The sequence below is a fragment of the Hippopotamus amphibius genome, chromosome 17, assembly GCF_030028045.1.
Source record: "Hippopotamus amphibius kiboko isolate mHipAmp2 chromosome 17, mHipAmp2.hap2, whole genome shotgun sequence".
In the NCBI taxonomy this organism is placed as follows: domain Eukaryota; kingdom Metazoa; phylum Chordata; class Mammalia; order Artiodactyla; family Hippopotamidae; genus Hippopotamus; species Hippopotamus amphibius.
In genome coordinates this window covers 7,757,675-7,783,237 of record NC_080202.1, presented here as the reverse complement: position 1 = coordinate 7,783,237, position 25,563 = coordinate 7,757,675, and the positions used below count along the sequence as shown (strand labels likewise).

The 25,563-nt window shown below is 46.6% G+C and overlaps 1 protein-coding gene across 1 annotated transcript; it reads right to left on the bottom strand.

Moving 5' to 3' along the window:
• Positions 1 to 323: 323 nt before the first annotated feature.
• Positions 324 to 15,740, bottom strand: CCDC42 (coiled-coil domain containing 42). The gene is made up of 8 exons (XM_057716307.1): positions 15,690 to 15,740; positions 13,178 to 13,357; positions 12,783 to 12,888; positions 12,371 to 12,475; positions 10,464 to 10,661; positions 5,119 to 5,340; positions 4,806 to 4,964; positions 324 to 595 (listed from the first exon to the last, which is right to left on the bottom strand). Exons 2-8 carry the CDS (start codon positions 13,258 to 13,260, stop codon positions 518 to 520), a joined length of 951 nt encoding a protein of 316 aa, XP_057572290.1. The 5' UTR covers positions 13,261 to 13,357; positions 15,690 to 15,740; the 3' UTR covers positions 324 to 517.
• Between the last annotated feature and the right edge of the window lie 9,823 nt (positions 15,741 to 25,563).

Below are 25,563 nucleotides of genomic sequence, written 5' to 3'. Positions count from 1 at the left end.
TGAGGTCAGGGGAAAGTTCCCAACTCACCGCCTGTGGTGCTCTGACCTGGGAAGCTGCCTTCATGGTTTCTAGTGAGTCCTTGCACCCCAATCGGAAGCATCAATTTAAAAAAAAAAAACAACTGAAGTGGTAAAGAAGGGTCCTATGTACTCACCCCGCTGTGTGTGGCCATGTGGATACTTCCTGTGTAAACTGCAAAGCCTAGGAGACACCAGACCTGGGCATCCTAAGTGACCAGCTTCAAGAAGGGGTCCTTTGGGGGTTCTCCCCTCAGTGGACCCTCTTCCTCATGAATAAACCACCAAAAAGGGAGAGAGAACTCAGGAACAAACTTCTTATAGAATTTAATGTTTTCAGAGACGGGATGGGCTGAGATCTAAGGGGAAAAAACCAGGGATTTCACCAGCAGAAAGGCACAGGGGTCCCAGAGGGCCGGACTGGTCTGGCTGGACAGCAAGGTCACGAGGAACTTTCTCTCTCCCTTCTCTCAGAACATTCTGGAACCATGGCTGCTCCTTAAACCCGGACTTGCTGTTGCTCCTTCTTCTTCACCTCTGCCCAGATGTCTGACAGGTCCTGGATGAACTGCTGGATCTAGCAAGGCCAGGGGACCGCAGTTAATCCCAGCAGGCGACAAGCGACCCATCTAAAAACGTCCAAGGCGTAACCTGCTTGTAAGGAGTCACCATTTCCTGTGACCGACTTCATGAGGCCACTTTCCCTCATTTGACAATTCCTCTAGTTGACACGGAGAATGGGGCTTAGCAGACTAGAAGTGATGAACAGGGAAGGAGTTGGGAACCTCTAGAGGCAGATGCAGTGAGAGGAGGTACAGGTTGACAGCCTAACAGGGAGACAGAGGGAGGATCCTGAGTGGACTTTGGGGCTAGAAGTGTTTAGCGGGAGGGGGTCGGCCAGGGTCGGGGCAGGTGGCTCTCCGCTATTTAATAGCCTTCAAGGAGGTAATCAGCTTGAAACCCAGAACTGAGACTCGTTATGATAATCTTGAGTTATCAAGGGAAGTTTACATTCTATTCACCAACTTCTGTTGTAAAGAACATGCAATCAGTATGACACCGTGGAAAGAGCACAGCCTCGCAAGTCAGGGTCCTGCAACCTAAGCGCCCATCAACAGATGAATGGATAAAGAAGATGCGGTGTGTACACACACACACACACACACACACACACACACACAGAGGAATATTACTGAGCCATAAAAAAGAATGAAACAATGCCATTTGCAGCAACATGGATGGCCCTAGAGATGATCATACTAAGTGAAGTAAGTCAGACAGAGACAAATATTATATGATATCACTTATATGTGGAGTCTAAAAAATAGTACAAATGAACTTATTTACAAAACAGAAACAGACTCACAGACATAGAAAACAAACGGATGGCTACCAAAGGGGAAGGGTGGGGAGGGATAAATTGGGAGTATAGGATTAACAGCTGCATATTACCATATATAAAATAAACAAGGATTTACTGTATAGCATAGGAAACTATATCCAGTATCTTATAATACAGCACAATGGGAAAAATTGGAAAAAAGAATATGGATACATACACGCATAACTGAATCACTCTGCTGTACATCTGAAACTAACACAATATTGTAAACCAACTATGCTTCAATTTAAAAAAAAAAAAAAAAAGGATAACAACCGGGGGTCCTGACGCGGCTCTGGGGAAATCACTTGATTGTTCTGGGACTCAGTTTATCTTTAAAAAGGGAAGAGGGAGAAAAGGTTGGCCTAGATGGCCTCTAAGATCTCAGTCCTACAATTTCTCCTTTTCAAGAATATTCCTAACGATGGGGCTACGCAGACTGTCCAAAACTCTCAACAACCTTGTTAGTTGCTAATACTGTTACCATTACCAACATAATTTCTATTTTGCAAAAGAGGGAAAACAAAGAGTCACCGAATTAGAGTGACTTTCCCAAGGTTACAGAGATAAGTCCAGTATTTCCCAAACTATGTTCTTTAAGTAAGTAACCACCTACCCCAAAAAGGGTTCTGTAGTCAAGCAAGTTTTAGAAGAGAGACTTGGAGAGACTTCAAGGCAGAACCAGAGCAAAGGCACTGTAAAGCCCTGTATTTTAAAACCATCCAATTTCATTTAACTTAGCATTTTCTAAAGTTTTTAGTCCATAGAGTCTGTTCATTTCCCCAGAGGAAACTTACTCCCATCCTGGGATTCTAGGATTTGCCAAGCATGGTTTAGAAAATGCTTCTCCAGACAGTTGGGGCTTTATTCAGAGAAAATAAGCTGGACCTTCACACACAGTATATTGAAAGCAAATTGCAATCACTTTTGCAAAATCACTTTCCCTGAGTGGTACCTTGTTCCTGATTCCAAATAAGTGGCTGCTTTCTGAAGCCCATGTGTGGATCTGCTGTAGGGATGCTGCTGAGAACATCAATCACTGAGTGTCCTTGAAAATTTTCAGTTAGCAGTTAAGTGCTGGGAAAGGTTCACACTCTCTGAGGAAGCCTTATGTTTTCATGCTTTGGTACAAGAACTATGTTTTGCTGTACCTCCTGGTTACCAGGAAGCTCAGAGCTAACGTCTGTCCCTGTTGAACTACTGTCCTTTATAATCCAAGAATCCAGAGTCCATACATCTCTCTCTGGCCTTGACCTTAGATTTTAACTTATATTTTCCTAGGTCCTTATTTTTCACTTTTCAGGCTACTTAATCATGTGTGTGTGTGTCAGCAGGCTCATATCCTACTGGAACGAAGCGAGATATTTAAAAATAACATTTGGGCAATACGAGCAGGTCCTGTTGAGGCAAATCAAGGTTGAGGACAGGAATTCCCTGGTGATCCAGTGGTTAGGACTCGGTGCGTTCACTGCCTGGGGCCCAGGTTTGAACCCTGGTTGGGGAATTAAGATCCCAAATACCACACAACACGGCCAAAAAAAAAAAAGGTTGGGGGGAATAAAAAAGGTTGAGAGGGAGTCTGAGAGATCAGAATTTGGAGTGGATGGACTGTAAGCAATGGTCTGAGCAGGGGATGCTCGGGCAGGGGCCACGGGCTGGAGATCACCACCTCCTGCCCTATCTTTCTTTACAACAGCTAAAGGACAGGAGCCTGAAGATGCCTGGGAGTCCCGAGACCTTACTGCTGGGGAGCGGGGTCTACAAGGTTAAAACTCTTTTTATCATAATGCTAAGATGTTACTTGTCTTTTTTGCTCTTATTCTCTCGAGAGTCGAGAAAGAGTCTACAGGGGCTTTTACCAGAGTGGAATGTTCCCGTAACATAGACTATCATGACAGGCTGAGTGTAGGAGCAGGTGTGAGAATCCACCTGCCCTCCAGGAAGCCAGATATTCTAGGGATTTGTAAGTATCGAATAATGCCAGTCATCCCATAAAATATTTTTTGAGAATATTTTTCATTAAAAATGCTATTGTGTTAATGTGCTTCCTACTCTCATTTTAAAATGAATTAAGTATTTTTAACTTTTCTGCTTGAGTTTCTAATAAGGAAAACATCAATTGATAGAACCCATATAAATAAAAGCTCTTTGGGGGTCTTCAATAAATTTTACGAGCGTAAAAGTATCCTGCTACCAAAAAAGTCTGAGGATCGCTGTTTCTTTTTCTTAAAATATTTATTTTGGCTGTGCCGGGTCTTAGTTGCAGCACGCAGGCTCTTAGTTAAGACATGCGGGATCTAGCTCCCCAACTAGGGATCAAACCCGGGCCCCCTGCATTGCGAGAATGGAGTCTTACCCACTGGACCACCAGGGAAGTCCCCAGAATAAACTTTCTTACAAATTCCCTTTACGGTCTTTGGACTGTTAATAATTCTGCTCTAACAGGCCTTACGATGCAGGCTGATTCTTTGGTTTAAGGAAATCCTATTTCCTGGCTGGTCAGTGGGTGAAATTCTTTGCATTTCATGAGTTTCACCTTTAAAAAAAAAAAAAAAAACAGTGGAAGCACCTCCCAGTCAATTGTTTTTATCGGCTTGTGTTTCATATTCATTCACCAAATACTTATTGAGTGGCTACTCTCTGCCTGGCATTGTTCTAGCTGCTGGGGATACAGCAGGGAAAAAAGCACACAGAAATCCCAGCCTTTTGCAGCCTACTTTCTTCTATTTCATGGCAGAGCTAAAGGCTTTTGCCAAAAGGATAAATAATTAGTCATGGTTCTCTGCATGTCACAAGAAGCATGCCTAATGCATCTGCTGGTGCAGAGGTTCCCAAATCGTGGGATGCGGGTACCTTTGGTCAGAAGTGAGATGATTTCAGGTGGCACAACGGACATGGCACCAAACAGCTTTGAATTATACAGTGAAAAACTTTCCTTTTCAATTTCCTTTCAATTACTTCAAAGAGAAAAATCTCAGAATGGTACTAATATGACTCTGACACTTCCCTGCCCTGGCTGATTCCCCCCCCCCACATAATTTCTTTCCCCAAGCGTGGGCCTCAGTCACAAGCCTTCAGCATCTCACTAGAACTTAATAAGATGGTCTAGGCGCAGCTAATGAATTCAGTAGCGGGTCCCCTGGGGACTGGGGCCAACAGAATCTTAGTGCTAAGGGAGTGGTTCTCAAAGCGTGGAACCCAAACCAGGGAACCCTGCTGAAAACGCAAATTCATGGCTTTGCACTCTGGGGGTGGGGTCCAGCAGGACGCCCCAGCCCCCAGGTGATGGTGATCCTGTGAAAACGTGAGAACCACTACCCTGTAGGAATCACGCTTCCCCTCAACCAATGTTGAACCATCGCGGCTCAGGCAAGCCGGCTGGCCAGCCACTCGGGCCTCCTCTTACCATGTCCAGCTGTTTGTGCGTGTCCTCCAGGGACACGACGCTCGCCTCCTTCAGCTGCTTGCTCACGATCTGGAAGAGGTTCAGCGTTGCCATCTTAATGGTGCCAAGCAAGAGGGTCTTCTTGGCGGCGGTGTTCTGGATGTGTGCCCAGCGAGATTCCTGGGGAGGGGAATGAGGGCGAGGCGTGAGCGCTAGGCCAGGGGTGTGTGTGTGTGTGTGTGTGTGTGTGTGTGCACCTGTGTGTGTGTGTGTGTGTGTGTGTGTGTGTGCACCTGTGTGTGTGTGTCGCTTACCCCCGGCCCCGGGCGCTCACCCAGATGATGACGTCGCTGCGGGCGCGGTCTAAGCGCATCTGCAGGCGCGCCAGCTCGTTGTTGTGCTGCAGGATCTCGTCGTCCTTCTCCTCCTTGTAGCGCGCCAGCCGCGCCTTGGCGCGCTCGATCTTCTCCTGGCCCTCCTGCGCCGACTGCATGAGGTCGCGGTGCATGCTCACCAGCGTCTTGTAGCGCGCGATCACCTCGTGGATCTCTTCAAACTGTGGGGTTGAGCATGGGGTGGGGGGGGCTCGGGTCCCTGCACCGCCGCCCCGCGGGCCCGACCCCACTCTGCGCCCCGCAACTCCCAGCCCGGATGCCGCTGCCTGGCAGGGAGGCCCTGGGCCGAGGTCGAGGTGCCGAGGCTGTGAGGTCCTTGGAGCGCCCCTGCGCTCCTCCCGGGTTGGTATGGGCCGCGGGCCACGTGTCGTGAACACGTGCATCTGGACCCACGGTTCCCGGTCTTGATTGCATGGTATTAGGATCACCTGGGAGCTTTCACAAGGACACGTGCCAGCCTCCACCCTCAGAGCCCTGGATTAATAAACCGGTCTGAAGGTTTCCCAGCTGATTCTAGGGTTGAGAATTGCTGGCAGGGGTGGGGGCTGGGTAGATTTTTGAGACGTCTCCAATCGAAATCATGATCTTATTCAGCAAGAATGTCCCAAAACCACTGAGAAGCCAGGAACTGTGCTAAACGCTGGGGACAGGGCAGGAGATAAGAAAGCCAGACCCTGCTTTTAGGAAGCCTTACAACTTGGGGTGGCGCGGTAGGACAGACAGACAAGTAAATAGTCAGTTACAACACAGAGTGATAAGCCCTATCGGTGACTGGGGGATGGGGCTGCGGCAGACTGTTGAGTAATACCTTCAGCCCTGTGCTCTCTGGTATTTGTTCAGCGGGCGCTGGAAGGGGTGGGTACCAGTGGGGCAGGTGGCTGGCCAGGCTCAGCTGCCCCCTCTGCCATGGTGCAGAGTCACAGGGCTCTGGCCCTAATTCAGCAGAACAGAAGCCCTGCAACCCTCCCTCTCTAGAAGGCACTGTGAGCACCAGCTCCAGGATGCCAACTCACCGCCCAGAGGGGTTTACCAACATGTGCCTTCCAGCCACCCAGGGGACACTCCCTGAGCGCTCTCTCCATCTCATGACATTTCCAGTGATAGATTCGTGTTCTGGGAACTGGCGTTTCCCCAAAACATCCTCTGTGGGCAAAGGCCACTTAACCCAGCATTACAGGAGATGGGGACAGCCAGAAAAGGCTTCCTCAGGAAAAGGATGGTTAAAATGAGACCAGAGGTATGAAGAGAAGATGGCCAGGCAAAGGCAGGTGGGGGAAGCTGAGGAAGTAGTACAGGTAGATGGAACAGCCTGGGTAAAGATGATGGGGTATGTGTGGCACATTCAGAATGAGCAAGAGTGTTTCATATGAATGGCCTGAGTGCAAGATGGGGAGGGAGAGATCGCCCTGGAGAAGTTTAAAAAGTGCCCAGTAAACCCTGAGGAGGGTGGACTTCATCCACTGAAGGAGAGAGCAGAGAGAGAACTTCCTGTCTGCATTTCTGAGAGATGCAATGGTATGCAACAGCTAAAACGAATGGGATACATCAGAGCAACCATGAGCGCTTCTCCAAAACTTGACGCTGATGTCAAAAGGACTCAGGTGCCAGCTTGAAGAGGCTCCCACTGTCCAAAGATGGGACCCTTTGAACATCAGTGCAAAGGACTGAAATGCCAAGATATTGTTCACGATGATGCTGACCACATTACAGGGCACTTTTGGAGGATGTGGAGAACCAACTCATAATCCTGAAGACTGCAATACAGAGTCAGCCATCCTCAGGATGCCACCAGAAAACTATTTGAGCTAATCAATGAATTTGGTAAAGTTGCAGGATACAAAATTAACGCATAGAGATCTCTGGCATTTCTATACACTAACAACAAAAATATCTGAAAGAGAAATTAAGGAAACAATCCCATTCACCATTGCAACAAAAAAATAAAATACCTAGGAATAAACCTAACTAAAGAGGTAAGAGACCTGTACTCAGAAAACTATAAGAGACTAATGAAAGGAATCAAAGACAACACAAACAGATGGAGGGACATACCATGTTCTTGGATTGGAAGAATCAACACTGTGAACATGACTGTACTATCCAAAGCAATCTACAGAGTCAATGCAATCCCTATCAAATCACCAATGGTATTTTTCACAGAACTAGAACAAAAAGTCCTAACATTTGTATGGAGACACAAAAGACCCCGAATAGCCAAAGCAATCTTGAGGGAAAAAAATGGAGATGGAGGAATCAGACTCGCTGACTTCAGACTATACTACAAAGAGTCAAGCATTTAACAAGCTTTTTCTTTAAGGCCCATATAGTCATCAAATGGTTGGTGCAGGGAAGATTCTCTTTACGAAGTCCTTTTCTTTTTTTTTTTTTTTAATTTTTTTTAAAATTATTTTTTGGGGGATACACCAGGTTCAGTCATCTGTTTTTATACACATATCCCCGTACTCCCTCCCTTCCTTGCTTCCCCCCCCTCGAGTCCCCCCCACCCTCCCCGCCCCAGTCCTCTAAGGCATCTTCCATCTTCGAGTTGGACTCCCTTTGTTATACAACAGCTTCCCACTGACTATTTTACAGTTGGTAGTATAAATATGTCTGTTCTACTCTCTCGCACGAAGTCCTTTTCTTGATGGTAGTGTTCTAGCTCATGCGTGAAGAGGGGGGCTTAGAATATTTCCGGCACCCTAGAAGAACCTTTGGCCCCCTTTCAGTCGGTATCTCCCCCCACCACTACCAAGGAAACCAGAATTGTGACTTCTCTCTCCAAGGATTCATTTTACCTGTTTTTAAACATATCACTGGAAGTGTACAGTACATCCTGCTTTACGTCTGGCTTCTTTTGATCAGCATAAAAATGTCTGGGACACCTGAGAGGCACATCAGCCAAATGCAGTGTGGGGACCTTATTGGACCCCATTGGAACAAACCAGCTGTACAAAAGCATTTGTGCAATAACTGGGGAAATTTTGACATCGACTGGATATAGGTATTGTGGCTATGTTAAAAAGAGCTCTTTTAGAGCCATATAGTGAAGTACTTATGGATGAAAAAAATATATCATTTGCTTCAAAGTGGCAGAATTGGGGATCTGACAGTGAGTTGATGATTGTTGGAATTAGGTGATGAGCAATGGCCATTCAGTAGACTATTTTCTCGACTTTTGTATATGTCTGAAATTGCCCACGATACAAAGTTTTTTTAAAAAAATCAATGATTGGAAAATAAGAAGCCATAAAAGGGGCATGTACATACTAGTCATAGTTTATAGATAACTTAACTGTTGCCCCAAATAGTAACAACAAGCACAAGAGAAACTTAAAAATCTGGATGACTGGTTACCTCCAAGGAGAGGAGAAGAAAGGTGTTTCGAAGGGATGCACACTGGGGGTTTCGGTTACCAGTGGTGTTTTATTTAAGGGAAAAAAGGGGCAAATTGGGGAAAATATTCACATTTGACAAAGCTGTGGTGAGTACTTGGGTGCTGCTCTATATTTATGTATACTTCTCCGTATACTTAAAATATTTTGAAAGCAATAAAGGAAGGAGGAAAGAGAAAGAGAGATTGGGATCCCACTGGCTGTAGAATGCCAGACAGGCTGGCGGCTGGGAATAAGGCAGAGCGGAGCTCCTGATCGGGTACATTGGTGGCCTGAATGAGGAAGGGGCAGGGGCTGGATTCCAGAAATACTTAGGAGGCAGAATAGACCAGATCCGCTGATTGATGGCTGTGGGGAGTGAGGGAGGAGGAGGAGGAGGAGGAGGAGTCAAGGATGAAGCCAGAGTGCTGGTGAGGCTGTGGGTGGGGGGCTGTGGGTGGGTGGTCGTGCCATTCACCAGTGCCGGAACCCCAGCAGCAGGGCTGCCCCGGGGATGGCAAGAAGCGGTTGTGGACTCGATACATTAGATGTAGGGCCTGAAGCTTAGGAGGAAGATCCAGGCCAGTGAGATCCAGGCCAGTGTCCTTGGTTCTAAGACACACATTTTAGCAGCTCCAAATTTGAGTTGTGTCTTATTATCTATCTGCTGCTTTAATATAGTCATCTTCCCTCACTCCCCAGCTTCCCCCAAACCCAATTATTAAATGAACATACAGTAGGTAGTACCCTAGGATGCAGGAAATAACAGATTTGGGACGCATGCCTAAATAAATTAGTTTCTATATGGAAATTGCCAGGACTTTTTAAAAAGCCATGCATCCTTTGTCTCCCTGTGCCCCCCACAGGACATGAATTCACACCCAGAGGGCATACCTCATACCTCTCTGCACCTGGTGAGGGGCCCTGCTGGTGTCACACGGGGGCAGGGGGAACACAGGGTGGGTGGCCATTGACATGGGTGACACCCATCAGAGGCCCAGGGAATTGCTCAGGGAGAAAAGTGGAGGGTCTGGGACAAAGACCCAAGGAACTTGAGGAAGAGGAGCCCCAGAGGAGCCTGAGGAGGAAGGGCCAGCGGTAGCAAGAAAGGAGGAGGAGGAGGGAGGAGTCCCAGAGGAAAGGGCACAGATATGTTTCAAGAAGGAGCATCAGCAGTGTCAAATGCTGCGGGAATCTGGGCAGACAGAGGGCAGAGAAGTTCCCTTAGCTCTGGCAACCAGGCGACTTTAGGAAGAGCAGTTGTCAGTGGCCTTGTGGGACCCACAGAAGGGCAGTTAGAAACAAGGGCTCTGCTGCTTACAAGCTGTGCAGCCCTGAGCAGGTTACCTAACCTCTCTGAGCCTCCACTTCCTCCTTGTAACAGGGTGAAATGATGGCTTTCCTCCAGGGACTAGCACAGACTGAGCAAAGCTACACTTGCAGCACCCAGCCCAGGGCCCAGCCACATGCTAAGCGCCCAGCTCTGCACGAGGCTGGTGTTTTCCAGTCTCTCTCCTTTTCTCTCTCCATTTACTCTCAAGTAAACCAAACACCAGGGAGGAGGGGAAGCAGGGAGAGTGTGGGTCCCATCTGACACAGGCAAAGCTGATCGCTGGTACTCCAAAACCAAACCTCACTGCTCCAACACACGCACGTAGACACAAATACGTGACCCAAATAGAGACGGGTCCACAGATGAAACACACATAGACAAAGATACACCACCATGCCCCCACCCTTTAAAAACAAGTCCAGCCTCACCAGGGCTCTCTGCCAGCTGCCCTCCTTGGCTGGAGGCCTCTTCCCAGAGCAGGTGACCATCCCTGCAGAGGGTCCCTGATCCCCCCACAGACCAGGCCCCTGGGGAAGAGGATCGGGCTGAGGAACCCTCCCCCCTGCAGCCCTCCACACACCTCAGAGTTCTCCACCACCTTCTCCAGGTACTTGTTGAAGATGGAGTATTCCTGCAGCTTGGCGCTCAGGCGCTGGTGCTCCAGCCGCAGGGCCGCCATCTCCTGCTTGGCCTTGGCCAGCTCGCGCATGCGCTGTCTCTTGAGTTCTCGTTCCTTGTTGGCCTTCTTCAGGGCCCGGATCCGTTTCTGGTCATTCTCCTGGGGCCGGGGAGGTGGTGCCCGTCAGGCATGGGTCCTGCGCTCTCTGGGGCCAGGCCAGTTGGGCCCCCACAAGGCCTCTGTCCACCCTGAGGATGGACGTGCATGGCCAGGCTGCCCATGTGGAGGATGAGATGTAAGGGAAATCATTTTCAGGGTTATCTGAAGCTGGTTGAGGGGATTTCTATGGACTGAAGTGGGCTGAGGAGGCTGTGAGAACAGAGATTTAATCCAACAACAAAAGGCAGCCTTACGGGGACCAGACAGGAAGTGTTTCTGATTCTGCGGGATTTGGGGTCTGGCCTTCAGAGACATGAGAGGCAGGAGCCCCTGCTTCTGTAGACGTGAGAGGCAGGAGACCCTCTCTTCCTTTCAAAAGCTTGGGCAACCTTGCTGGAGCTCTAAGGAGATGAGCTGGGAGGCGGGCCTAGTCCGGAGGGCCCGGTGGGGTGAGACTGTTCTTCGGGGGATGTTCCTGTAGCTCAGACAGTCACAAGACAGGGACAGGAGATGATGTAGGCAATCCAATGCCCAGAAAGAAAGACATGAGGCTCAGCTGCTACACCTGGGCTGCCCCCCTCCCCCTTCCTTCTGCCAAGCTCTCCTAAGATGAGGGGCAGAGCTCTCCCACTGCACGCATGTGTCTCCTTCCCCCTTCAGGGGCGCCCGTGATTCCACACGGATGGGCATGTGTGGGGGTGGCATTTGGAGGACACGGAGGAAGGCAGCCGGAGGATCTGCATTCTGCCCTGTGGGTCCAGGAGAGGACAGAGGGGCCCCTAACCAGTGGTTTCCAAGTCTAACTGGGCATTGCAGTCCCCTGGGGAAACTTTTAACAATACAGTCGACTGGGCCTGACCTCAGGCCTGCTGAAAGCAAGGAGAGAGGAGGGGCCCAGGATCCGGATCTGTAACCAGCTCTCCAGGATTCTGATGATTTTGGGGAACCCCTCATCCCCAAATCCCCTGCCACCCCAAGCACTCCATGAGCTTCTCTCTGGCCAGAAAGAAGGACTGGACCTCTGGAGAATAATGCCTGGTCTATCAGCTTCCTTTCCCACCTGGTGTAGGCACAGAGAGAGACAGAAGATGCTTGAGAGCAGGACTGCCACATAGCGGAGGCCAGAGGTTACCCCCTGGGGCTGGGCCAGCCCTTCAGGGCTCGGCAGGTGCCGGCTGGAGCTGGTCTGGATTTTAAAGTGGTTAAATCCCCCCTCTCAGGACCCAAGAATAGGGGTTATCTCAGAGTGGACTCCAGTGCCTCGTTCTTCAATGCCCCCTGCCTGGGCCTTCAATGCAAGGATGGAGGGGTAGGGTGACCTGAGGGGACCAAAACCCTGTCTGATTCATCTTTGTATCCCCAAGTGCCTGGCCCTGACCATGGCGCATTCATTCATTCACCATCCATCATTCATTCATTCATTCACTGGATAAACTGTTTGTACCAACTACAGGCAAGGAAACAGGAAACAGCAATCCAGAGGGAGCAGAGACTGACAGGGCAGCAGGAAATTACCAATACAGAGAGCAACAGGAGGGGCACATACAGGGGGAAGCCCCAGGCATCGCCGAGCAGCACGCAGGAGCCCTCTAACCCAGCAGGAGAAGCAGGGAGGGTGAGGAGGCCGAGGAGGGAGAGGGGGAGGAGGGGCACCTTGCTCGACTGCAGAGTGGAGCGCCTCCGCGGCAGCAGGCCACGCCTCTTCGTACCTGGATGAACTGCTCAAACTTCTGTATGTGGGCTTTCAGCTGGGCCTCCTTGACCCCCAGCTCCTCCCAGCGCAGGTTCAGGGTTTCCATTCTGCGCTGAAATGTCTAGGGGTGGGGGGAGCAGAGAGGTCAGGAGGGCCCCTGAATGGGACCTGAGGAAGGCCCCAGCATCCCCTGCCCCAGAGCCCCTGTCCCCAGGTGCCCACTCTCCATCCCATGTCGGGTTCAGAGCAGGGCATCCCAGGACGCTGGTACCGTGAGACTCACATCCTTTCTTTGCTCTGCAGAGGAAACACAGGGCCACCACCCAGGACGCCTGGCTTTAGCCACCACCACCCACAAAATGGAGGGCTGTCCTCAGGCTCTCCCTGAGCCCTGTGGCCCTTCCCGCACCCCGCCCCGAGCTGCCCACCTCCTTCTTCTGCTCCATGGCATGGTGCATGATCTTGGCCTCCTTCTTCTTCTCCAGTAGCCGGATGGATGGGGAGTCTGACTGGTCCTCAATGCTGGGGAACTTCCTGCCCGAGACACAGGCAAGAGGGACCGTGAACTCTGAGCACCTGGGGCAGCCTGGGACTGAGAGGAACCCGTGGAGACAGGCACCCATGGGGAGGGAAGGCAGCCTCCCCCATCTGAGTGAAAGGTGTGCTGAGAGGGAGAGAGGGCCATGCTTGGGAGCAAGCTGGGGCTGGGGGATGGGCAGGACCGGTGCCAGGGTGATTCGGGGTGCTGGGTTACAGGAGCGAGGGGTGGGGGGCAGGTGGGAACCCAGGTGGGCGCGGTGGTCCCAGGCCGTCCGACACTCACTGCAGTAGCTGCAGCAGCCGCTCCCCGTACTGCAGCCGGAAGTACTCTGCCAGATCCTCCTCTTCCATGATGCCCAGGCTCATGGTGGCGGTGATCTAACGGCCCAGCAGCCAGATCTTCACAGTGAAACGGGGGTGGCGGAGCTCAGGGGTGGTGGCTGGGCTTGCTTCTCCCCTCCTCCTGTTCAGGGTCCCACAGAGGGTGGGTGTCTGAGAGACTCAGGGAAGATGGCTGGAGGCTGCCGCAGCTCAGGATGTGTTGGGAAGGTGCTGGGAGATCTGGTTACCTAGCAACAGGTCTCCAGGTTCTGTGAACCACAAGCAGAACCCAGGCTTTGCCCTCTGACCCCTGTCCCCAGTGACCCCACTCCGGCTGGGGTCTGGCTCTCTGCTCCTGCATTTATTCGTCAGGAGCTCTGGGAAGAAGTTCGGCCTGATCTGAGGCCTGATTTGATGCTGGTGCTGGGGCCGGGAGGCAAGGGCTGGGCGTCCATGGTTGAGAAGGGGGGGTTGGTAGAGGCATTTTTTTGCCGGGCAGCCCTGCCCCAGGGGCTCCCTTCTGGGCTCAGGTGTGCGTGTGAGGATGAGGCAGGGGGCCGCGGCTGGGACAGGTGGTGGAGGAGAAAAGAACTGAAGGGAGGTGTTTAGCTGAGGCAGGGGTGGGGGTGGACAGAGAAGCATGGGGCCTGTGGGAGGAGGCCTGAAGTTGAGAGCCAAGCAGTGGAGGAAGGATGTGTAGGGGTGTATGTGCTGGGAGGGGCATGGGGTGGAGGAGGGGCGGGCGCACATAGGCAAGAAGCCTAGGGACCAAAGAGGCGGCCCCCGGAGAGATGGAGGCGGCCCAGGACGATGCCCCGCGGTAGGGGAAGCGACTCAGGGCCAATGCCATGTTTTGAGGTTGGCGGAATATTAAAATATGAAGAAGTGCCAAAATGTGTTCATATAAATGTCAGATGTATTAGATGTCTGCTTTATGACGCCTGCCTTCCTCGATCCCATCAGGGCCTTGTGCGTCAGCTCGTTTGGCCCGAGGTCCAGCGTCTAAATCCGAGATCCTGATTGGTGTGGCGGACACCCTGGGGTGCCTGCCCGGAGGGAGCGGCCGTGACCTCGAGCCGGCCGCTGCGGCGCACAGGCTCCGGGCTCCGCTCGGTTCCCTCCGCTTCCCCCGCCCACGCCGGCTGCGCGGCCCGGCTCCCCTCCGAGTCCTGGATGCCGAGCCGCGGCGGGGCGGGGGTGTCCGGCCCGGCAAGTCCGCCCCGAGGCATTGCCTGTCCTCTGGCGCCCCCTGCTGGCCGCCCGAGCCCGCCCACAGTCCCGACCTGCGAGGAGGAGGAGGCGGCGCGGGGGGGGCGCGGCCCACCCCGCCCTCTCCCATTCTCACCGCCCCGCCCCCCCACCCCCGCCTCACCTCCCGAGCCAGCCCCGCGGGACCTGCAGAGGCAGCAGGACAGCCTTCACCCCACCCAGAACACATCCACCTACCCACCCCCTCACCATCCCACTCCGCCAGGGTGGGCTCTCCATCGTGAGCGCCCCCAAGAAACAGACCCAGCAGGGTAACAAGAGTATCAGTAAAGATTGTCAGCGCCTCAAAGGAGGATGTTTCTCTCCTTGTTAATCCCTAGAGTCTGGCACAGTCAGTTAGCCCGCCCCGCCCCAGGGCTTGTGTGTAACATCAGTCCTTGAGGAGGAGGCTGTTTCTTGAATCACCTGCTTGCCCTGGTATTTTGACACAGCCTTGGTTGCATCTACGAATCAGCTGGTCCAGGGCCAGGTTGGTGCATACAGGCAGCTGCTAAAGGCATATTCTTCTGCCCGTGTACGTGCCCGTGCAGCTTTTCTGTTGCCCGTGTACCTTGCACAGAAGTCATGAGAACCTTCATCCCATCACCCACCACCATCACTCTCTGGGTCTCACTGCCTTTCCCGGAGCTGTGGGTCAAGCTGCAGGGCTGTCTGGGCTTCACAGAAGTCTGTGCTCTCCCCCGCTCCCCTCCTCTTCCCTCCTTGGATGAGCCCAGCTTTCTTACCACCCCTTACCACCATCCCACCCCACCGCCACACACACACTTTTCCATCTTGATATTTGCCTCTGAGGCATCTAGGAAAATCTGATGGGTTTAGGTTGTTGGAAACCAATAGGCATAACATTTTCTGTTTTCTATCCTGTCCCATCCTCCCTCTGAGACAATCGTTTGTTTGAAAAGGGAGAAGGGAAAAATATCAGGAGGAAAAAAGATCTAGGTTAATGTCTCAAAAAATATTATCCTGCCATATAGACCAGCACAATGCTAGATACACATAAAGTACTGCGTGTGAGGAAATCACTTTTTGTCTAGGTGATTTTCCATTCTATATATGCCTTATATTCCATATAAGTGGAATCACAGATAAACTACGCTCTGGTATATTAAATACATTACAAATGGATGTTATGGAAACTCCTTGTGTTGGCCAGCTATGTTGATGTTAGTTGCTGTAACAAACAACCTCAAGTCTCAGTAGCTTACCAAGGTCCAATGTGGATTTTCTCAGTGGGCCAGCTCTCCTGGGAGATTCTCTTCCACGCAGTGAAGGGTGTAAGCCCCTTCCATCTTGCAACTCCATGACCTCCAAGGTTGCTACGGAAGGGAAAGAGAGAAGGGAAAGCAAAGGCCCTTCTGCTCTTCACAAACCCATCGCCATGTAACAAACCGTTCGCCATGTCCATTCACTGACCTCTGGTGGGAACTGGTCACGACTAGCTATTTTGTAAGGAGCGAGCAATGCGGTTTAGCCGTGTTCCCAGGAGCATCCAACCAGTTTGTGCTGTACTTCTGAGAATTAAAAGAATGTTTGGAAGTAAGCCAAAAGCAGAGCTCTATAGAGAAACTAATTGTAGACAAAGAAAGAAAAAAACAAGCCAATCGCAATCTCAAGTATGAAAATCCTTACACCTAAAACTAACACAATGTTGTAAATCAACTATACTTCAATTAAAAAAAAATCTTAATGAAAATATTATCAAATTTAATTTAGTGTAACGTTAAAAGAATAGTTCATCAGGACTATGAATACAAAAATGATTTAATGTTAGGAAGTCTATTAATAAAATTCCATCAATATGTCTCAGGAGAAAAGACTCATGATTGTTGGGCTATATGCCAACATGGCATTGAAATATTCAACATCCATCCTGATTTTAAAAATTCCAAATTATTCGTATACAAAGACACTAAAATAAATAAAAAATAACTGAACCCAGCAGATAACATTAAAATTTACATTAAAGGCATTCTTGTTAAAATTAGAGATACAATAGGTTTTCTTCTGTCACTACAATCATTTAACATTGTTTTGGATGCTATGACTATTGCAAAAAGACAAAAAAATTGTTTTTTTTTCCTTTTTTTCTTTTTTTCATAATGACAGATGCTGTGATCATGTACTGTGAAAATCCAAGAGAATGGTTAATTAGTGAAAAACGACTGGAATTTAATGTAATACTATGCAGTTTATAAGATTGAGGTTGATTTATATGCATAACATGGAGAGGTTTCTGTGATAAATTGCTATGTGACAAAAGCAAGATGCAGAACAGAATGTGCAATGTGTGTGTGTGCACGAGTGCATGCGTGTGTGCACACATGAGGGTGTGTGTATGGTTAAGCACAGCTCTAGAAGCATAGCACCATATTTCTGGGGACAGAATGACATGGGGGTGGGGTGATGGTTCTTTATATTCCTATGATGTTTAATTTTTTTGGTACAGTGACCACATGTTACTCTTGTCATCTTGGGAAAAAAAGATAGAAAAAGATATCCATTTGTATTGGCAGCAACACAAGAAATTCCTAGAAATAAATTTGGAAAGAAATATACAGGATCTTTAAAAAGAAAATTTTAAATTTTTACTGAGGGATGTAAAAGAAGGATTGAGTAGACACTTAAAACATTTCTGAATGATGACTCAATATTGTAAAGAGGTAAATCCCGTCCAAATGGATTTGGGCATTTGATGTGATTGCAATCAAAACCCCAGAGAGTTTTTTCCCCTGAAGCTGGCAAAATAATGTCTAAATTATTTGGAGAATTAGAGCATTTAAAGAAATATTGAAAAAGACTAATGAGAGAATGTCCACTGCTACATACCAAAATGTATTGTAAAGATAAAAGTAGTAAAACAATATATTGCCAGCATCACTCCAGGCAGAAAAACCTCAGTGACCTAAGAGCTTGGGCAAGTAACTTGGTCTAAGACAGGACTGACTCTGTGGACCCCTAAAGGTATTAAAATTCACAGGCTTAAAGAATGCCTCTGGTCAAAATCAAAACAAGTCAAAACACACATCTGGAGGTCTGCTGAGCCCACAGGACCCCAATTTGTGATCCTTAATACAATGAATCAGAATAGAAAGTCCAGAAATAGACCCAAGTTTATGTAAGTATGCATTGTACACTAATGTGGCATTCAACAGTGGAGAAAGCGTGGATTATTCAACAAATGGTGCTAGGATAACTAGCTAATTATTTGGAAAAAAGAAAAACACACATTTATTTTAATTTAAAAATAAGAATCATATATATTTAAGGAGTACAAATGATGGTTTGATGTACATCTACGTAGTGAAATGATAACCACAGTTAGACCAATTAACATAGCTACCTCATATAGTTACCATTTTTTGTGTGTCTGGACCTGAAATCTACCCTCTTAGCAAATTTCCAGCATTCAATACAGTATTATTAACTATTGTCATCATGCTGTATGCTAGATCTCTAGATTTATTTATGCCACACAACTGAAACTTTGTACCCTTAGACCAACATCTCCCTATTCCCCCCAGATCCCCACTGCTTGAACCACCATTCTACTCTTGGCTCCTTGTATTCAACTTTTTTAAGTTCCACATATCAGTGAGATCATGTGGTTTTTATCTTTCTGTGTCTGGCTTGTTTCCTGTGGCATAATGTCCTCCAGGTTCATCCATGTTGTTGCAAATGGCAGGATCGCCTTCCTTTTCGAAAGCTGAATAACATTCCACTGTCCATATATGCACCACGATTTCTGTATCCATTCGTTGGCTGATAGACACTCAGGCTGTTTCCATGTCTTGACTACGTACTGTGTTAATGCTGCAATTAGCACAGGCGTGTAGCTATCTCTTTGAGGTACTTATTTCATTTCCTTTGGCTATATACCCAGAAGAGGGATTGCTGGATGATATAGTAGCTCTATTTTCAATTTTTTGAGGAACCGTCATAGTTTTCCATATCGACTGCACCATGTAACATCCCCACCAGCAATGCACTAGGGTTACAGTTTCTCCACATCCTTACCAACACCTGGTAGTTCTGGTTTTTTTGAAAGCAGCCATCCTGATGGGAATGAAGTGATATCTCATTGTGAAATTATGTTATTTTTGAATTAGAAGGGTAATGAGTGACTATATTCTCATTGTCCAGCATTCAAACAATATTGATACAGCGGGAGCCCTACTGATCCTCCATCCAAACCTGTTTCCCAGAAATGGGCATGTATCCAACAAATCCTTATGTTGAGTACCTGTGATATGCCTGACACTCTTCTAGGGTGGGGATACAGCAGTGAACAAGGTTCCCACTCTTACGGTGATTAAGGGAGAAAATAGGAAATAAACTCTGGTGACTATATCTGGGGATGCTGTCTTCAGGACGCTGCCCCCTACTACCGCCACAAGTGATCGTGGAGGGGTAGGGAGTTGGGACAGAGGAACCAATTCAGTGCCCACAGACCCAGGCACCTCCCATAAAATCTCCCCAACTGGGTTGTTTATCCTCCAGGCCCTGTGGGCCCAGGGCCCAGGGTCTATGAGCTTTCCAAGAGCTTACAGCAATGTTTGAAGCCTGGAAATGATTATTGGCTCTAGAATACAGAAAGGAAAGCACAGAATAAAGAATAAATGTTTAATTAAATGCATACAAACATAGTATTCCGGCTTCATGAATTGTTAATTTTAGCGTTCATACAGCACTTCACACATTTGAAAGTAATCTGTGGATTTGATTTCCTCATTTCTCAAGAATTCCCAATGATGCACAGATTTTTGGAAAAAAAATCAAAGTAAATTGCAAATTAAATGAGTTATTCATAGACAAAAATTTCAAAAGTGTATTTACAAAAATCCTCTCACTCCCCCCCCCCCAAATTATATTTAGCGTCGATGCAAATCATACTTAGTGTTGATGGGAGTGCATCTTTAACCTGTTTGCTGCAGCAGGGTTTAGGGGTGAGTGATGTGCCCGGCAGGGCTGGGTTGCATACAGATGGTCCATGTGGACGGTCACCAGCAGGATCGTGCAAGGCCAGTGGCCTCCCTGACCCCAGCCATCTTTTCATGGAATGGTTCTGTTATTCCATTTTGGCAGTCTGCCGAAGCTAAGGATGGCAGGCCCCTTCAGAGGCCGTTTCAAGGGCCTCTTACAGGGAAAGGATGAGGCAGAACCTTGGCTGTATTCCTCTCAATGACTCGTCACGGGCCAACTCTGACCTTGGCGCCTGGCCCCAAACCTCAGCCTGCTCCGGGGCTTGTCCCTGAAACGGTAAAAGGCTCCCTGCTGCGTTCTGATGCCTCATTTCCCAACGCTGGTGTTTCTGAGAAGTGAATTCCCACTGGTCCAAATGAACAGCTCTGCTAGGCAGCAGCTGAAACCATCCCTTTCCTTCTGACCTTGATGTTCTAGGAGTGTGGCTCTCTTCATCAGGAAGCTGGCCAAAACTCTAGGTCCATCAAGGGAGCTTCTGCCAATCACTGTATCATCACCTCTAAGAAACCTAATGAGCCAGAAGAAGCGTCTCATGCTCTGATCCAAGTTATTTAATCTATTTTATTATTCTCCTTGCCTGGGACTCCTTCAGCACTGACACTTTTTTTTTTTTAACCTCAAACAAGTATTTCAATACATAGTCATCATACTTCTGTCTTCAAACGTGAAACCTGATTTCTTTGAAGATGAAATATTGCCCTTGACTACATATATATGTAGTAAAATATAAAGAGCTACTGAGAGTGGTAAACACTGAATTAGGATAATGGCTTCTACCTCTTAGTGATGGTCTAGAGAAGGTTACTATATACTGGTTATGAGTAACATTTTAGACTGGGCACTGGGCACACAAGTGTTCACTATGTTATTCTGTGTGCTACTGATGTCAGAAATATTTAATAATAAATTAGAAAGAAAAGATTCCTTCTGCTTCCAAGGTGGGTAAATCATATTTGTCATTCTCAACACTCGCTGATTCTCCTCCAAACCTCTTTCCAAACAGTGGTTTTCCCTTTCTCTTGTGACATCTGTCTCTGCCAACATCCTACTCTTCTCATTCCTTGCAACTTGATTGACACTCCGCCCTCTAATCTGACATTCATTTCCGTCAATAACTCTCTCTCGTTGGGTGTCCCCCCACCACCCCCAACTAGGTCTCTTTATCTCCTTGGAAACTGTGTGGTCTTAAAATATCTCAATGTCTCTTCCCTGCCGCCTCCTCATGTACCGCATGGAATCACAGAATTTTAGAGCTAGGACAACTTGAGATCATCTATTCCAAACTTCTCATTACAGAGAAGAAAAAAATGGAGACTTGGAGATTAAATCATCTTCAGCAACACCAAATGAGGTTGACTTCAGATTTTCCACAAGATTGCAAACCAGGAGAGGTTCTTTGCTCCTGTCCTGAGATGCTGCAGAGGTAGGAGGGAGGTTGATGGACACCAGAACCGAACACAAAAACTGAGAAGAAAACCCTAAGGAAACAGAAAGTTGTTGGATCTCTCTTTTTCTCTCTAATGGTAGTCTAGAGCAGAATAGGGCCAGACACCAAACACACACACACACACACACACACAAAACAAAACACAAAACACCCCCCCCAAAAAAAAACAACAAAACAAAAAAACCCCCAAAAATGAGGGCTCAAGCCGTGCCATTTCTCTCCTTCACATTGCTCTGGCAAAATCACAGCACACCCTATTTCCTCTGGCAAGAAAATAGCATTAGCCCAGCGCCAATGTGATGCCAGCCCAGAGCAGTGAGGTGAGGTGGAGGCAGTGTGGGAGCAGTTACAAGGGTACCCAGACTGGACACACCCGAATGTTCCCTCTTCCAAGGGACAGAGTTACAAGAGGGAGGCAGCCCCTGGAAAAGAACAATGTCTGGGGAGGATGTTCTGGAAGATTTACTGAGAAAGAATATTGCCTGGTTGGGAGAGGGAAAGGAGAGTGGTTGCTTTCAGACAGCAACACAGAGACTCTCTGACTGCCTAAGTACACACTGCCAGCCAAGGTCACTGGTGGTCCCAAGGACACATGAGTTCAGAGGGGAAAATAATGAGATGTCTGAGGAGGGTAACTGTTCTAAAAGAAAGGGAACAGACAGAAGAACTTGTACCAAAGGAAACAGAACTAATAGAGGAAAGAAATGAGCATTTAAAATAAATGTAACATCCTCAGAGAGAGGAGGGAAGATATTGGAAACATGAAGCTAGAAGCAAGCATAAAAGATGAACAAATTCAGAGAACGTACTGGATGTGGAAACTGAGTGAAATACTTAATGGATACACTGAATAGCAGATGGATATAGACAAAGAAGAGTTAGTAGGTGGGAGACCATTTTTAGCAACTCTCCCAGAGGCATCAGAAAGACATGGAGAATAAAAGCTAAGATACAGAGGGCTGAAGTAAAAAATAGAAAATCTAAAGGAATAATGGAAATGTCATAAGCAGAAAAAAATGGGGAGGGATGAAATATTTGAAGAGAAAAAATGACCAAGAATTTCCAGAAGAGACCTCAAATTGAAAAAAAGCTCAAATCTAAGAAGGAAAAACAAACAAACAAACAAAAAACCAAACACACCTATACATAGTACAGTGAAACTAATTATTTTCTTTTTTTTTTTAACTAATTATTTTCATCAAGTCTGGGAAGATCTTAATCGTTATTTTTAAAAATATTCTTTATTTTCTTTATTTTTCTCTTCCGCTTCTGGGACTCCTATTATATGTGTGTTGGTATGCTTAATGGTACCCAATAGGTCTCTGAGGCTCTGTTCATTTTTATTCAATCCTTTCCTTAGATTGGATAATTTCTATTAACCTACCTTCAAGTTGCTGATTCTTTCTTCTTACAGCCTAGATTTGCTATTGAGACCCTTTAGCAAGTTTTGCATTTCAGTAATTGTGCTTTTCAACTCCAGAATTTCTATTTTTGTTGTTGTTGTTGATATTATCTGTTTGGTGAGACACTGTTGTCCTGCTTTCCTTTAATTCTCTAGGGATGGTATTCTTTAGGTCTTTATACATATTTGTAGTAGCTGATTTAAAGTCTTTGTCTACTAAATTAAACATTTGTGCCCCCTGGGGTACTTAATGCTGGCTATTTATTTTACTGTTGTGTGGCATATTTTTCTGTTTCTTTGCATGTCTTGTAAATTTTTGTCAAAAACTAGACATTTAAAATACTATATTGTAACAACTTGAAATCAGATTCTTTCTCCCCAGGTTTGTTGTTGTTGCTGTTTTTTTGTTGTTGTTTTTCTTGTTGCTGCTATTTGTTAGTGACTTTCCTGAATTAGTTCCATAGATTCTATATTCCCTGAAGTGTATAGCACTTAAGTTCTCTGTTAACCCCCCCCCCCCCTTTGTCTTAACTTCTTATTTTAAAGTCTGGTTTCCTAGGGTTCACTCCTGGTTCAGTATAATTTAGTGGTAAGCCAATGATCGGTCTAAAGATTTCCCTAAATGTCTTGCTTATGTGTCTTCTACCCTTTTGACAAGGAGATCTGTGTCTGAAGACACACATTCTAAACATCAGGCAGTTTACACAACAGACTTAGCTTTCACTTCCTGAGTACACAGGGCCTGAAGTTCAGTCCGAGGTGTGTGCCTGCAGCCTTTTTTCCAAAGGTCTTTCCTAAGCATGTACATGTGCACAGCCTTCTAGATCCCTAGGAATATGGTGGAGATTTCAAAGTTCCGTGTGGTTTTCTAGTTCTCCAGGGCTTACTTTAAAACTTTTATTGTTGTTGGCCAGGCTTTCATTTGCTCCAACCAAAATCACAACCTTAGGCAGCTGAGATATTGTTAGTAGATCACTATTGTTTTTGGTAATGCCCTAGGGAGACCCACCCCCACCACCCCCAGCTATGAGTCAAATCAAATAGCCATAACACTTTGGGAATGGAGATTTTTCAGGTAGCTTCTAACTTGGAAAAAATATTGACTGTGCTCTAGGAATGTGCTTTTAATGGAGCTGCAAAAGAAATTGCTTTTCTCCATCAGCTTTGAGACTGCTAACCTTTCATGGCTACTGGCCCATCAAGCTGGGGAGGGAGAGAGGATGGGAATAGCCCCAAGTTAAAATGCCATGGACACCACGGTCTTGTTGAAGTTTAGTAGTTTCTCTTGGATAGATAATTTTCAGTTCAGTCAGTGGCTCTGGTACATTTCTAGAGTTCTAAAATGTCTGATTTTAGTTGTATTGCTAGTATTTTTGTTACTTTTATGGGAGAGTGGTTCACCAAGATCCTCATGGCACTATTCTAGAAGTTGATCTCCCTTGAAAGCATGTTTTTAAAAAGTACCTCAGGAAGATGCGAAATGAATCCAGGATAAAGCAGTGAGATCTGCAAAGTAAAGAGGAGAACATACCTTCAAAAAGGGTAATGTTACCTAAATTAACAATGCTTCACCCCTGGTGGGAATATATATATTATATAAATAAATTATTATATATATTCAATAAATAAATATAAAAAATAGATCATTCAGAAATAAAGCTGTGCACTAGACATGTGGCTGGGGAAGGGGCTTGGGTAACTGATGGAGGGAGGGAAAACTGGAGGGGGATGAAATTATGCTGGAGAACTTGTCCTATTTAAGGAAACATACAGATTTGTTAAGCTTAAAAAGCTGACAGAGGGAAGAATAGACATAAGTAAGTGTCATAATAACCTAGGGAGAAGGTTAACCATGAGAAGAGTATAAATGCAATGTATTCTTTTCTACAGAATAATTTCATCTTGCCAATGGAAAGCAGAAAATTCAAACTTTTCAACTCAAGGAAGGCCATTTTGAACCATTCCAAAGATGGGAAGGAGTAGAAAGAAAGTATAGTAAAGAGAAAACACAAAATGAGAAAGCAGAATGAAGTCCTAACATAACAGTAACAAATTTAAATGAGGGTGAATTAAATTCACAAATCAAAATACAGAGACTCTCTGATTGGCCCTAAAAACAAGATGCAATAATACATTTTTTAGTAACAGATCACCTAAACAAAATTGGAAAAATAAATGGTTAAAAAATCCTGGCACATTAAAAAAAGAAAGAACCCCACGGTAGCAATTTTAATATCAGAAGAAACAGAAAATGAATTCAGGGTGAAAAATAACAAAGGAAAAATAGAGATATTATATGCTAATAAGAAATAACAAATCAAGAAGAAATAACAGGGAGTTCCCCGGTGGCCTAGTGGTTAGGATTCTGAGCTTTCACTGCTGTGACCCAGGTTCAATCCCTGGTCGGGCAACTGAGATCCCGCAAGCTGTGTGGCATGGAAGAAGAAGAAGAAGAAGAAGAGGAAGAGGAAGAGGAAGAGGAAGAGGAAGAAGGAGGAGAGGAGGAGGAGGAGGAGGGTAGGGGGAGGGGGAGGGGAGGGGGAGGGGGAGGGGAGGGGGAGGGGGAGGGGGAGGAGAAGAAGAAGAAGGAAGAAGAAGAAGAAGAAGAAGAAGAAGAAGAAGAAGAAGAAGAAGAAGAAGAAGAAGAAGAAGAAGAAATAACAATCATAAACATATACATGCCCAGCAGTGTACCCTCAAAATATATAAAGCAACAAACAGCTAGAATGAGGGAAGGGGGAGGGGTGATATAGGAGTAGGGGATTAAGAGGCACCAACTACTATGCATAGAATAAGCTACAAGGATATATTGTACAACATGGGTATAGAGCCAATGTTTTACAATAACTATAAATGGAGTATAACCTTTAAAAATTGTGAATCACTATATTGTATACCTGTATCATATAATATTGTGCATCAACTATATTTCAATAAAAAAATAAAACAAAACATGAAAAAAATGAGGGAAATGAGTATATGAACAATTATGTTTGGAGATTATATCACAACTCTTTCAGAATATGATACATCAAGCAGATCAAAAATAAGCAGGATAGAATATTTGACTAAGGCAATGAATAATCTTGAACTAAAATATATGTACACAAGTAACTCTTTATACCTAGCCAACAAAGAAAATCTCCAGAAATCACAAAGAGTGACATTGGTTGCATTTTCCAACCAAACTGAAATAAAGTTAGAATTTAATAAAAGGAGAACTCTTCAAAATCCCATATTCCTAGGAAAA

Bases quoted from the DNA above. Each gene is read 5' to 3' on its own strand.
- CCDC42 (XM_057716307.1), bottom strand. From the start codon at position 13,260: ATGAGCCTGGGCATCATGGAAGAGGAGGATCTGGCAGAGTACTTCCGG. The intron at 12,476-12,782 runs GTGGGCAGCTCG...CCCCACCCCTAG, and splicing joins CCATGGAGCAGAAGAAGGAG to ACATTTCAGCGCAGAATGGA. The intron at 596-4,805 runs GTAAGAGGAGGC...TGGCCTTGCTAG, and splicing joins CGCACAAACAGCTGGACATG to ATCCAGCAGTTCATCCAGGA.